Source organism: Rhineura floridana, chromosome 8, assembly GCF_030035675.1.
Source record: "Rhineura floridana isolate rRhiFlo1 chromosome 8, rRhiFlo1.hap2, whole genome shotgun sequence".
Lineage (NCBI taxonomy): Eukaryota > Metazoa > Chordata > Lepidosauria > Squamata > Rhineuridae > Rhineura > Rhineura floridana.
In genome coordinates, this window is record NC_084487.1 from 36,703,596 (window position 1) to 36,716,041 (window position 12,446).

At 40.6% G+C, this 12,446-nt stretch overlaps 1 protein-coding gene across 2 annotated transcripts in view; it reads right to left on the reverse strand.

Moving 5' to 3' along the window:
• ALDH1L2 (aldehyde dehydrogenase 1 family member L2) overlaps positions 1-12,446 on the reverse strand; it is a 70,779-nt gene that overhangs the window by 19,984 nt on the left and 38,349 nt on the right. For both annotated transcript variants that reach the window (XM_061638909.1, XM_061638910.1), the window contains 6 exons: positions 12,050-12,151; positions 6,982-7,071; positions 6,266-6,400; positions 5,893-6,018; positions 3,760-3,851; positions 2,063-2,210 (listed from right to left, as the gene is read on the reverse strand). In XM_061638909.1, coding sequence (XP_061494893.1) covers positions 2,063-2,210; positions 3,760-3,851; positions 5,893-6,018; positions 6,266-6,400; positions 6,982-7,071; positions 12,050-12,151 — 693 coding nt within the window. The remainder of the gene's footprint in view (positions 1-2,062; positions 2,211-3,759; positions 3,852-5,892; positions 6,019-6,265; positions 6,401-6,981; positions 7,072-12,049; positions 12,152-12,446) is intronic.

Sequence of the window (12,446 nt, forward strand, 5' to 3'; positions counted from 1 at the left end):
AATCCCTCTTCCGTTTATATCTTTAGAATGCACTTCCCAGCCAGCTTTTTGCAATAAAAACTAAGATAGGCTTTTTCAGTTTCTTTCCTCCTTAGTTTCGTGAATAACAGAGGAAATTTTTAACTCACCCAGCAGTTCTTATATAGCCGATTCATTGACAAATCTCTTTTTTGCTGCAACGATTTAAACCAAATGAAAAAAAATATATGGAAAGAAGGATGCTTGCTTGTTTAAGTTCGTTTTCTTTGAAGAAAAGATAAACGTGTCACTTAGTCAGTTAGAGCTTGATGGACGTCCTCCGGCATTGCTGGCTGAACCTTCTCTCATAAATTAATGAAATCCAGTCCTCCCAAACAAAAACAGGCTTTAATGGTTAATCTCTACGTTTTTCCCTGCCCGGGAAAAAATCATCACCAGTCAAAAAAGAACGTTCTGACTGATTTATACTGAAAAAGTTTCTTCTGAGACGAGAGCTCGTCTCAAAAAGCAGGCACAAGCGAAGTCATCCTTCCCGGAAGTCCCAAAAAAAAAGTTATCTTTGAGGGGGGAAATTCATTGTTGAGGGAAAGCCATTGAAGTTAGCTGCTGAGCAAACAGGATAGCTCTGCAAAGATGGAGAATATGCGGACTACTGAAAAATCTGGTGCTAATTCCAAATTCAGCAGAATACTTGTCAGTCCCTAGACAACACTCATAACATGAGTAGGGGCTTACTGCTTTTATTTTGCATATGGATAAAATTGTGTAAGAAACCCAGCTGTTTGCCCTACCTTTTGCCTATAATTTAATGTCTGAGGGGGTATACACCATCACCATCATGAACTTGCCAGGGAGCAGGCCTGGGCAGTGGCAGCTAGCCTGGTGCTGAAAAGTAAAGCAGCAGGTGAACTGGCTACAGTAGCTACCTACATCTTAATTTTCCCAGAATACCTTGGGGCCTTGACATAGTGGGAGATGAGGAGCTACTGGCTAGATCACCCAGAATGTCTCTTCTGGCTGTATTTTTAGGGGGAAACAAAAGGCCACTGTCAGCAGCAGTGGGCCCCTCCAGGGCTCATGGACCCCAGCTTTTGTGCTGGGTGTTGACACCAGGCCTCCCCATTGGTACTTTGCATTTCACCTCACCACCACCATCCAAACATTTTTGATGTGATTGGGGGTAGAGCTGTGTTTAAAGTCAGGGATCTAACACCATCGCGGGTAGTTTGACCCTTACTGACAGGGATATTGCATGCAGATGCAACATGTCTTTGGCCCAGTTTGGACAACACTCTAAGCTACACCATGGCTTAGTACAAATGTGCAAGTGTTCAGGCTCACAGAGAGAATATTGTGACTGCTTTGCTCCTCCTGTGGTCCTGCTGCTGCTGCGTAGAGGTTTGCATACACAGTCTTAGTTTGGCTTAGCGGTACATGCAAACAACGGCTCAGTGCAAATGCATGGTGTTTAGGTTCCCAGAGAGGAAATGGAAGATGCTTTGATGCTGCTGTGAGCCAAGCCATGGTTTGGCTTAGTGTGTCTTCTGAAGACAAGCTCATGGTTTGTCCCAGTCCAGACAAACCACAAGCTGTAACCAAGGTTTTTTCTTAGTTTACAGCTTGTGGTTTGTCTGAAGGAGACAAGCCCACAAGCCCAGGTTCAGACAGCACAATAAGCCAAGCAGCAGGAGGACTTGAGGAAGAATAAAGCAGCTGCGATCTTCTCTCCAGGAGCCTCCTTCACACTCATGCATTTGCACTATGCTTAGATGTTTTATAAAACTGCCTGGCACTCTGAAGAGAAGCACAGAGTGAAGCAGCTGCCACTTTAACCTCCCCATCCTCCCACTACATCAGAGCCCTGGGGCACTCTCAGAAAATTAAGATGGTGGCAGCTGCTGCAGCCACTTCACCCACTGCTTCACTTTTCAGCACTGACCCAATGTGTGCAAAGGGCACAGGGATGTACTATGTTCCCCAGAGGTCCTTGCAATGTAAAGTCTTACTTTTTCTACACAACGTTGCCTATCAATTTACTACTATAATGAAAGAAAGTGATTCTTTTTTTAAAAAACCTACTTACATAATCTATTACCAATTCTTCCTCCTGGTCTTCTCCCCTGTGTTTTCTGACAACCATTTGGATAAAATCTCCAAACTTAGGGGCCATATAGACATCCTCATTCTGTAGCTCGAGTCCACCACATTTTTGCTTGATCTCTTCAATCATCCTTGAGAGATAAAAAAATCAAACAAGTGAAAAGTTGGTCAAAATGGTGAAATCAATAAATGGGATTACTGCATGTGGCTGTTTTCATTTTCATTTTATTTTTTACATCGACCACATCATGAATAGTCCGAGTCTTTGTCTTTGAACTGGCATTTTGGAACCATACTCTTTCAAAATGTCAGGCATCAGAGCTGGCAGCCTGGAGATATACATCAGGAGAGGTGCAAGCAGGGATTCTCACTGTGCGGAAGCAACTCAGCTTGCACTGAGTGACAAATTGCTTAAAGTGAGGAGCCAGGCTAGAGTTAGAAGCAATATAAGGCTAGATAGGACTGTACTGGTTCCTAAGATCACCTGATACCTTGCTGGGCTTCGAGCTGCAATATATCTTTTGGCAGTGGTGTTTATGCAGTGCAACAAACATTACGTCAGAACATCCCTCTGCTTGCAGTCTGCCCAGAAGCAGCCCAAGATATCTAGGTGCCTGAGGCAAAGGACAAAACAGCACCCCAATTCCACACACAGAAGCTGACCAGACTGTCAGTTGAACCTTCCCTTCAACACTGGTGACAGGACACGTGCCTGAGGTGAGCTTGAGCTCAGGGCAGACTGTGTGGCACATGCAGCTCTGTCCTGCTATATCTTGCTTCCACTCGTTCACTGCTCCACCTGGGGCCTGCTCACTGCTTACTCAAGTAAATGCTGCAATGTGTGATGACCTTGGGGGCAGGTTCCCCTTCTTCAGGGGAGGAAGCCATGGATTTGGAGTGGGACAGGGAATTACCCTTGGGGCCAACCCCAGATGTACCCAACCAACCAGAAACATTTGCACTAGAGAAGCCTGTCGTGCCAGTTCCTCTCCAGCCAAAGGACATTGTGTTGCCATTCTCTGATGCAGAGGATTCCAGTTCAGAAGCTCTGCTTGAACCAAAGTCTCCCCTGCTCTGTCAGAATCAACAACTACTAAAGCAAGCTAGACTCCTTTAAATGAAGAGGTTTCTTTCACTGAAAGTGGAGTTAGCAACCAAGATAGAGCTGCAGGTCCCTTTTAAGGCTCAGCCCAAGGATGACTGCTGCTGAAGCAACATCTGAGCACTTGCTCTTATGTAGTGTCTAGCCTAAGCCCTACATGGAGCTGTCCAGGGTGCCATTGAAGCCTTGTCTCTGTACTGCTGAGGCTCAAAACAGAATGCAGCATGCATTATGAGCACAGCAATATATGCACACCAATAATGCCTGCTGAAGTTAATGGCCTGGGCTGCCTGTCTCTCTGCCTGCTCATAAGTCAAGATTTCTCAGTGGTGCTCTCTGTAATATATTGGGAGAAGGCAACTAGGCAAGATAGCTAGGCATCTCGGGCCAACAAAAAACAGCTACAGAGGATAGAAACAGCTGGGGAAGCTGCTGCCATCCCCTGCATCTGCCTCCTGATGTGGTTGCCTCGTTCTGCCTAATGTTAGAGCCGGCCCTAAATCTGACTTAGAAGCACTTTTAGTGTTGTCTCTGATTTGAGATCCCCCCCCCCAATGCCTTACAGGAGGTCGACTTACCTAACAACATCCATAGAAGTTGCTCCAGATTTAAAGAAGTCAGTGGCATCCTCAATGACAGCCACATTGCTCAAAATTCCCTTCCAAATGGACTGCAAGATATGGAAAATATCTCAGACAATGACATAGACAAATCTATCTACTGATAAAGCAGATTGGTCCCAAATCACACACTGTGGAAGCTAACATCTTTGAATTGGGCTCCACTTTGTACTTCCCAACCAGCTTGCAATAGTCCCAGCAGCCTCTTTTAAGCCAAAGCTCTTACTGCTTATTGGATGTGGTTGCATCAGACTGTATGTTGTTTGCTGCCCTAGGACCCTTTGGGGAAGAAGGGCAGGCTATACATTTGAGGAAGGAAGGAAGAAAGGAAGGAAGAAAGGAAGGAAGGAAGGAAGGAAGGAAGGAAGGAAGGAAGGAAGGAAGGAAGGAAGGAAGGAAGGAAGGAAGGAAGGAAGGAAGGAAGGAAGGAAGGAATGACTATGCTCACAGACGGCCACCACTCTCCAGCTCCCAAAGTGCCTCATCATAGGGAATAGCCTGCATGTGGGGTCTAGCGAGAAGGGCTTGCATGTAAGTGAGGCGCAGGAGGTCCTTGACTTACCAAGAGTGGCTAGACCTACAGCAGACATAACCAATGGGTTATATCCAATACTCCATGCGCATAGTTCTGCTGGCTCAACAGGACTTCTGTTTCCATGCCTCTCCCTGTACATACCCAAATCTGCTCCAGAGGGTCTCCTAACTCTCCAGAGTTGATTCTGAGGGTGCATAGTGGGGGGAGGTAGAGGGCTGAAGAGAGGAAGAGGAAGCTCCATTACATGCATGAAAGTCTGTTACACCAGCAGAGCTGCAGCACTGGATGTAGTCCTAAGTGGTACTCTTCAGATATTTTGCACTACTACTCCCATCAGCCCCAGGCAGCATGGCCACTGGTTGAGGACGATGGACGCTATAGTCCACAACATCTGCAGGGCACTAAGTTGGCTATCCCTAGCCTAAAGCAGCATACTGAGAACAAAGCAGGCATTTGGGGAAAGGATTTCATGGCATATTCTAGGCCCTAGAATCTAGGAGAAGCCTCACTGCCCTCTGTGTGTGGAAAGAGCTGGATCATGCCTATAATCATCCAGTGTTAATAAGATGATGATTTTAACTCAACAGGAAGGCGGAGTCATGAGACAGGGTGTGGTAGGTGGTGGCCCTCCGCCTTTGGAACTCTCTCCCAAGTAATATTCGAACTGCCCCCACTGTAGAAATATTTTTTAAAAAGCTAAAGACATTTTTATTTGTTCAAATACTTGGATCTTAAAGGAATTAATGCTACAGCTAGTTATCATTGTGACCGCTTATTGTATTTTATTCTGATTGTTGGTTTTAAAGATGCTTTATTGTTGTATAGTATTTTATCTACTATTGTTGTAAGCTGCCCTGTGCTCCAGAGCAGAGGATGAGCAAGATACAAAATTGTTAATAAAATAAATTAATATCCCCTCCCCCCGCCTCCAGTATCAAGGCAGTGAGGCCTTACTGCAAGCAGCAACTACATAAAAACAACTGTTCTACTCATGAGTGTAGTGTAATGCTGGAGGAAGAGACTCATGGGATGTCGCTAGATATTTGCAAGGGTTAAGATCTGCTCTGGCTCTAATAAGATTATGTGTGGGGTTTCAGATGACATGTATTTAAAGAATAAATCACCGGCTACTATGTATGCATTCATGATTATCTCCAAAGAACATATATATTCCAGTAGGCTCTTGCATTCCTACTGGTGGTTTTGCATAGATTTTATTTACTTTTCTTCCTTTCCCCATATTTCTGTATTTACTTATTTGCTTATGTGCTTACAGTGCAATCTCATGCATGTCTACTCAACATAAGCCCCAATGAGTTCCAAGGGACTTACTCCCCCCCTCACAAGTATGTATAGGACTACAGCCTTACTTATTACTTATAAAGCACCAAAAGTGTTCTAGGCACCATAGAAAGGGGGGATGACAACTTAAGCTTAAGCCACTGTCAGATTTAAATAAATGTTTTGTTTTCTTTGCACTCCTCTCTCAAAACACAAAAATTGTTTACCTTGATATTTTCAAAACACTCCTCTCTCAAAACACAAAAATTGTTTACCTGGATATTTTCTGCCATCTTCTGCTCCTCTTCAGTAAGTTCTATGGCAGATATTTCATCAGAGGAAAAGTATTTAGATGCTGGGATCATTCTTCCATCTTCAAATTGTAGATTTCTTACCAGCAACTAGAGAAAAAAGAAGCAGATGTAAAAGAGAGCTAGCAAGGTGAGAAAATTTGCTAGAAAAAGGAATCTCATTCTAAACATTCATATTAGAATCTCTTATTACAGCACCATCATAGGGTTAGTACATAACATTCACATCAAAATCATTATTTATTTCCTTGCTGTTGTCCAACATTTATTATTCTGATCACTTAGTACTGTAGTTTACTCTTATATACAATCCCTAAACTACTTCCAAAATACTTACCATCTTTCCATCATTGCCAAACAGAACCAGTCCATTCTTTGTGACAAGACCAGGTTTTGCAGCACCTTTTATTGCCAGCTCTTCTCCCAGAGGTGGTGAACCATCAAGTAATGATGACCCATAGAAAGTAACCATCTGTAAAAAAAGATTTTTAAAAATGAAACAATCAAAAGAAACAGTTCATCAAACAGTGGGCGTCAGTGTTTGGGTTTGGCACAACTGGCAAGGGTAGGTAGAAGCAACATGCTTACTCTTATCTTTCAGTGACAATTTATGGGGAAATTTCAGTTGTAAATTATATCACGCAAGAGGAATAATTCAACACCAACAATAAATACATATAAATCAGGGATGAAGAACCTGTGGTCCTCCAGATGTTGTTGGACTGCAACTTCCATCAGCGTCAGAAAGAATGAACAATGGACAGGAACGATGAGAGTTGGAGTCCAACAACATCTGTTGGGCCACAGGTTCCCCATCCCTGATCTAATTGAATGTCCTTTGCACAAAGTTTGATTCAAGATATAAAAGCGAAATATTACCATTTCTTGAGCATTTTGCATTAGAAGCACATACTGGCTATATTACCAAATCATTCCTCATTCTTTCAGCAATCTAGTAATGATGTGCTGATCCTCACGCTTGATAAAACTTTCACCTATATTCATACTGTTTTCAAGAGGAGATAAAATATGCTTGTTGTAATTCACACTTACCTGGTTATCAATCATTGCCCAAGCTCCAGGTACTTTATCATGCCCTCGGATCCAGTTATGCAAAGCTGCTGCTGACTGATCCCAAAAAATCTAGGAAACCAAAAGGCATAGTTATATGTATATAACTTTTACTGCTTTTTTAAACAGATTACAAAAATTCAACCAACAAACAACCCCCCCCCCATCACTCCCACCCTGGAGCCATGGATTACATTTGAGAAATGTTACAAGTACAATTTGGGATCATACAAATACAGACATTAATACAAGTACCAATAAAAATGAAAAGCAACTATTAAACCTGATTAATTCATCAAGTAAGTGATCTAGGTTGTTTGATCATAATAACCAAATAGCTTTCGTTTCTTTGGGAAGTTGATCATGTAAATCATGTTGAGCTGTACAGTCCATAAATGTCCACCACATATTTGTGAAGGATTCTGGCTTGGCTTTGCCTTGTAAGTACGGGAGGTGCAACGTGAGTTTATCCAAAATCACAATTGTTCAGGTGTTCCTATACCAAACTTGTACATCCAAATCATCCAGGAGTTTCCAGTGTTGTTATGTCAATATCTTTGCTGCTAATAATAATTTAGAAATAAGATTTTTGGCTTTCAAATTATTATTTTCTCCTTTAAATAAAGTAAAAACAATTCTGGACTTAAGTGAATACTTCCTTTAGTGATTTTGACTTCAGTGTGAATTATGTTCCAAAATGATCTAATCCTTGGACATGTTCACCAAAGGTGAAAATATGTTCCTTTTTGCATACAACCTCTCCAGCAAGTTGGTGACACAGCCGAAGATACGTGAGAGAGCTGAACTGGTGTCAGACACAATCTGTGAAATGTTTTCAGTATAATTTCTTTATGATTGGCAGAGATTGTTTTACCATATTTAAATGTGTAGAGCGCTATCCAATCAGCTAAGTATAACTCAAATCCCAAATCTTTTCCCCACTGGTTCTTTAGGTCCTGGAGACCTCTTGATTGTTTTTCTGTGGTTTTTGTTGTTGCATCCCATCTCGGGAAGTCGCAAAAGGTGTTTAAAGTAAGTCAGGTTAGCGGAGCCGAGGATCTAGCATGTTAATACCTCACCCGCTCGCATGCCCCCCCCAAGCAACTATAGTTAAGGCTAACAGCAGTTTGTTGTGTTTGGACAATACAACATACTGCAGTTAATAAAAAAGAAGAGCTTCTGATCTAGAGGCCCAGGTGACCTCAGTGGCTAGGAGTGTCTTTTACCAGCTATGGCTGGTAAGACAGCTGCGGCTATTTCTGGACCAGGATAGCCTGACAACTGTTGCCCATCCACTGGTAACCTCCAGATTAGATTTCTGTAATGCGCTCTATATGGAGCTGCCCTTGAGGTTCATCCGGAAGCTGCAGCTGGTGCAAAATGTGGCAGCACGACTGCTCATGGGAGCAATGTTGTTGTAAACCGCCCAGAGAGCTTTGGCTATGGGGCGGTATACAAATGTAATAAATAACAACAACAACAACAATGTCACCTCACTGCTGAAAGAATTGCACTGGCTGCCCATTAGTTACCAGGCCAAGTTCAAGGTTCTGGTTTTGCTGTACAAAGTCCTATACAGCTTGGGACCAGGATATCTGAAAGACCATCTTACCCCTTATATACCCAGTCGATCACTGTGTTCTGCAGGTGAGGGCCTCCTGTAGATACCATCTTATCAGGAGGTCTGTTCTGCACAACATAGGAAGCAGACCTTTAATGTTATTGCACCAACACTTTGGAATTCCCTCCTCTTAAATATTAAATAAACACCATCTCTGTTATCCTTTCAGCGCCTACTGAAGACCGTCCTCTTTCAACAAGCCTTTTAAGTAGAGACTTTATCCCAGTCTGTGTCTGTGTTGGAATTGCTTTTCAATGTTTTTAAAGCTTTTTTTTAAAGATGTTTTTAAATATGTTTTGTTTTAAGATGTTTTTAAAGATGTTTTGTTTTAAGATGTTTTTAAAGATGTTTTGTTTTAATATATTTCAAAGTCTGTTTTTAAGATGTTTTAGAGTGTTTTTAGTGTTTTGTTTGCCGCCCTGGTCTCCTTATGTGAGGAAGGGTGGGATACAAATAAATAAATAAATAAATAAAGGAGGAGCGCATGAGCTCATTCCCCTTATGATAAATCATGGTTTATCATGACAACTGAATGTGAGAATGGCAACAGAGCCTGCAATAACAATAACCAACATAATACGATGCACAGGAAGTTAATGCAGCAGGAATATTCATAGATTCTTTGTCACATAACACGAAACATGGAGAGATTTAAAATTACAACAGGAAGAAGTATCCATTACAGTGTGCCATAATAGATGCAACACTGTAATATACACAGAAAGAACTATCTTGCACCTGAATGATAATTTAAGGAATAATTATGTGGCTTGCTAAAGGAGGACATTTCAGAAAACGTTATAAAAATGAAACGAGTATATTATTGTACTTTTCAGATGTTACTAAGAATGCTATTTTTCTTGACAGATTACAACAGATGTTAAAAAGGTAAAGAAAGAATGTTCTGTCACAGTGTACTGACAATGCCCTGCCTAGGGATGGATGACAAATTCACATTTAAAGCTGAATCTATTAAATTCACATTTTCTGAAACAATATGAGAATCAAAACACAGCCATCCTTTGCAATTGCACTTATCTGAATTTTGCGATGCAGTTCTCCAAGCAGCCAATGTTTACAAAAATACATGTATTCAGGAAACATGTGCATAAAATAAATATATTAGTGAAAATAACATACAAGATACGTTATATTAGAAAAAATTACTTGCAAAAATGTGTATATTAGTCAAAATGGAAATGGACTGCCTTCAAAAAGCTATATACAAAAATGTGTTTATTAGGAGAAATTTGCACTAAAGTGCTGAAGAATTTTTATGAGGTGGTTCATTTTAAAAAAATGCAAATTGTTGCAGAAATGTGGAGAACTGAATTTAAAACTGGGAAAATGAGACCTTGACCTGAGAGAACTGAAATGGACAGATCTTTGTATCCCTAGTCCTGACCATTATAACACTGTAATATGGAAAGGAATGAGCCTTAGGCTGAAATGTTATATCCACTTATTTGAGAGTAAGATTCACTGAATTCAATGGGACTTACTTATGAGTAGACATGTTCAGGACTGCACTGTTAGTCAAGTGGTCTACTTCTGTACAAACTAAGATTTGTTTGGTTTTTCTTCTGCTGTTTAGGGCATCCAAAAATGTAAGACTCAAACAGTATAAATAAGTAAAACAAAGCCAGAGGTGGCTAACCTGTGGCCCTCCAGATGTTGATGAATGATAACTACCATAATCTGTGACCAGTGGCCATGTTGGCTGGGGCTGATGGGAGCTATAGTTCAGCAACATCTGGAAAGCCACATGTTAGCCAGTTCTAAGGAGCTGACATGAATTCAGCTTTTTTGGCAGTGGTCTTTAATAGTTCATCTGTGACCACTTATATTTGTGCAACAAGTGTGTTATGATAATGACACACAAACTTTTATTTTTTCATAAAAGATATTTCATAGAGAAGGACAACGGGTAATTCTTTTATATTTCCATAGGCTGAGTCAAGGAAAGAGCAGCTGTTCCATATAAATTGATCACACATTGGAGATGCCAAGCAGGGCACTATGTTTCTAATTATAAACATCTGTTATGGTACACTATTGCACTTCCTTGGAATTCATTCAAGCATGTGGATGAAAAGGTTAGATATCTTATGACAGTAATAACCTAAAAGCGCTACAATTAAAAATCAAATAACATACCTGAAACACAAACATATTTGGAAATCATGGACTAATGGACATTTCTTGTTAAAAAATGAAAAGCAATTGAGTGAATTCAAAGAGCAGTCAAGTTCCTTTTTGACACTGATTTGGGGGACTTAGGATGAAGTCACAGTCAGCACTGTAATCAATATGTGAGTAGGATAAAATTAAAATCTTGTTATAATGTTGTTCAACTCCTATCAGCCGCAGCCAGCATGACCAATGGTCAGGGGATGATAGGAGTTGGAGTCCAACAACCTCTAGTTATTTGATCAATCTTTCAAACCTATGATATAACAGGAATAAATCAGTTATGGAATATGATCCTTATGAAAACAAGAACATTCTGAGTGCACATGAAAAGTATGTAGATAAGTGGCAAATGTGGCCCTTGTTAGAGGATACCTGCACAGAGAAAGATCCAGAACACTCTTCCAGTTTCTAAAGTAATAACTTCAGATTTTTTATACATCATGGTGTTTCATTTTTAACTTGCACATCACTTTGAGCTCACCAGTACATGAGCTGTTCCAATTCATTTTGTAATGAATGAATGAATCAGTGGACTAGATTCTACATGGATTAACATTAATGGCAAAATTATAACTGGGCATGTATGGTCATTGGGCACATTTGAATGTAACGCCAAACCATGGCGTAGCACTAAGTGAATAAGCCCAGTCTCCTCTGGGCTTGCGCACTCCCTGTTATCCTCTTCTCCTGCTCTGTGGCTGAGGAATAGGAGTTTGGATGCTTAATTTTTTGCTTTTAGTTAACTGCAGTTTCACACTTTGTCTGAGCAGGGAACTATGGTTAACACTAACTATAGTTAGCTTAAATGAGACAGCTTTATAAACTACAGTTTGAAGATGTCTTGTTTTGAAACTAATCATAGTTAATGATTCCTGGTTTGGACGAAACTGACAAACTAAAGCAAAATGTTCCAACTCCTTCTCCCAAGATGGGAGGGAGAGTGCACAAGCCCATTCACGTAATGCTAAGCTAAACCATAGTTTAGCATTTAATCAAAATATAGCCATTGTGTGTTATTCAACTAAGTTTTACTCAGAGAAGACCCACTGAAATTAATGGACCTAACTTAGGCTGCAATCCAATACATACTTACCTGGCAGTAAGTCCCATTGAATCCAATGGAGCTTACTTCTGAGTAGATATGTATTGGATTGCAGCCTTAGTCATGTTAATTAATTTCAATGGGTCTTCCCTGAGTAAAAATACAGCCACAACCATTGCTATTGCCAACAATACCTCTGCATTTTCTTTCTTCTGGATGCCTTCATAAGATGCTCCTTCTTCAGGCTGAGGTATACATGGAGCTTTACCATCAGCAATTAGCTGCACAGCTTCTACCTAAACAAAAAACAGCAACACATTTTTGATTGCTCTAGCAAACAAAATGTCCTGGCTTTTTTTTTTTAATTTAAATTTATATTTAGCCCTTCCTTCCAAAAGGAGCCCAAAATGGCAAACAAGAAGTGATCAAACAATCTTAAGAACAAAACATTTTAGAAACATCTTCAGAACCAAACATCTTCAAAATAGTTCCTGCAGAATGGAATAAATGTATCTACTTAAAATGCTTGTTATCCTTTTTACAGCTATTTAAAGGGCTAATTCACATTCCCAACGGGCATGTGTGGTAGTT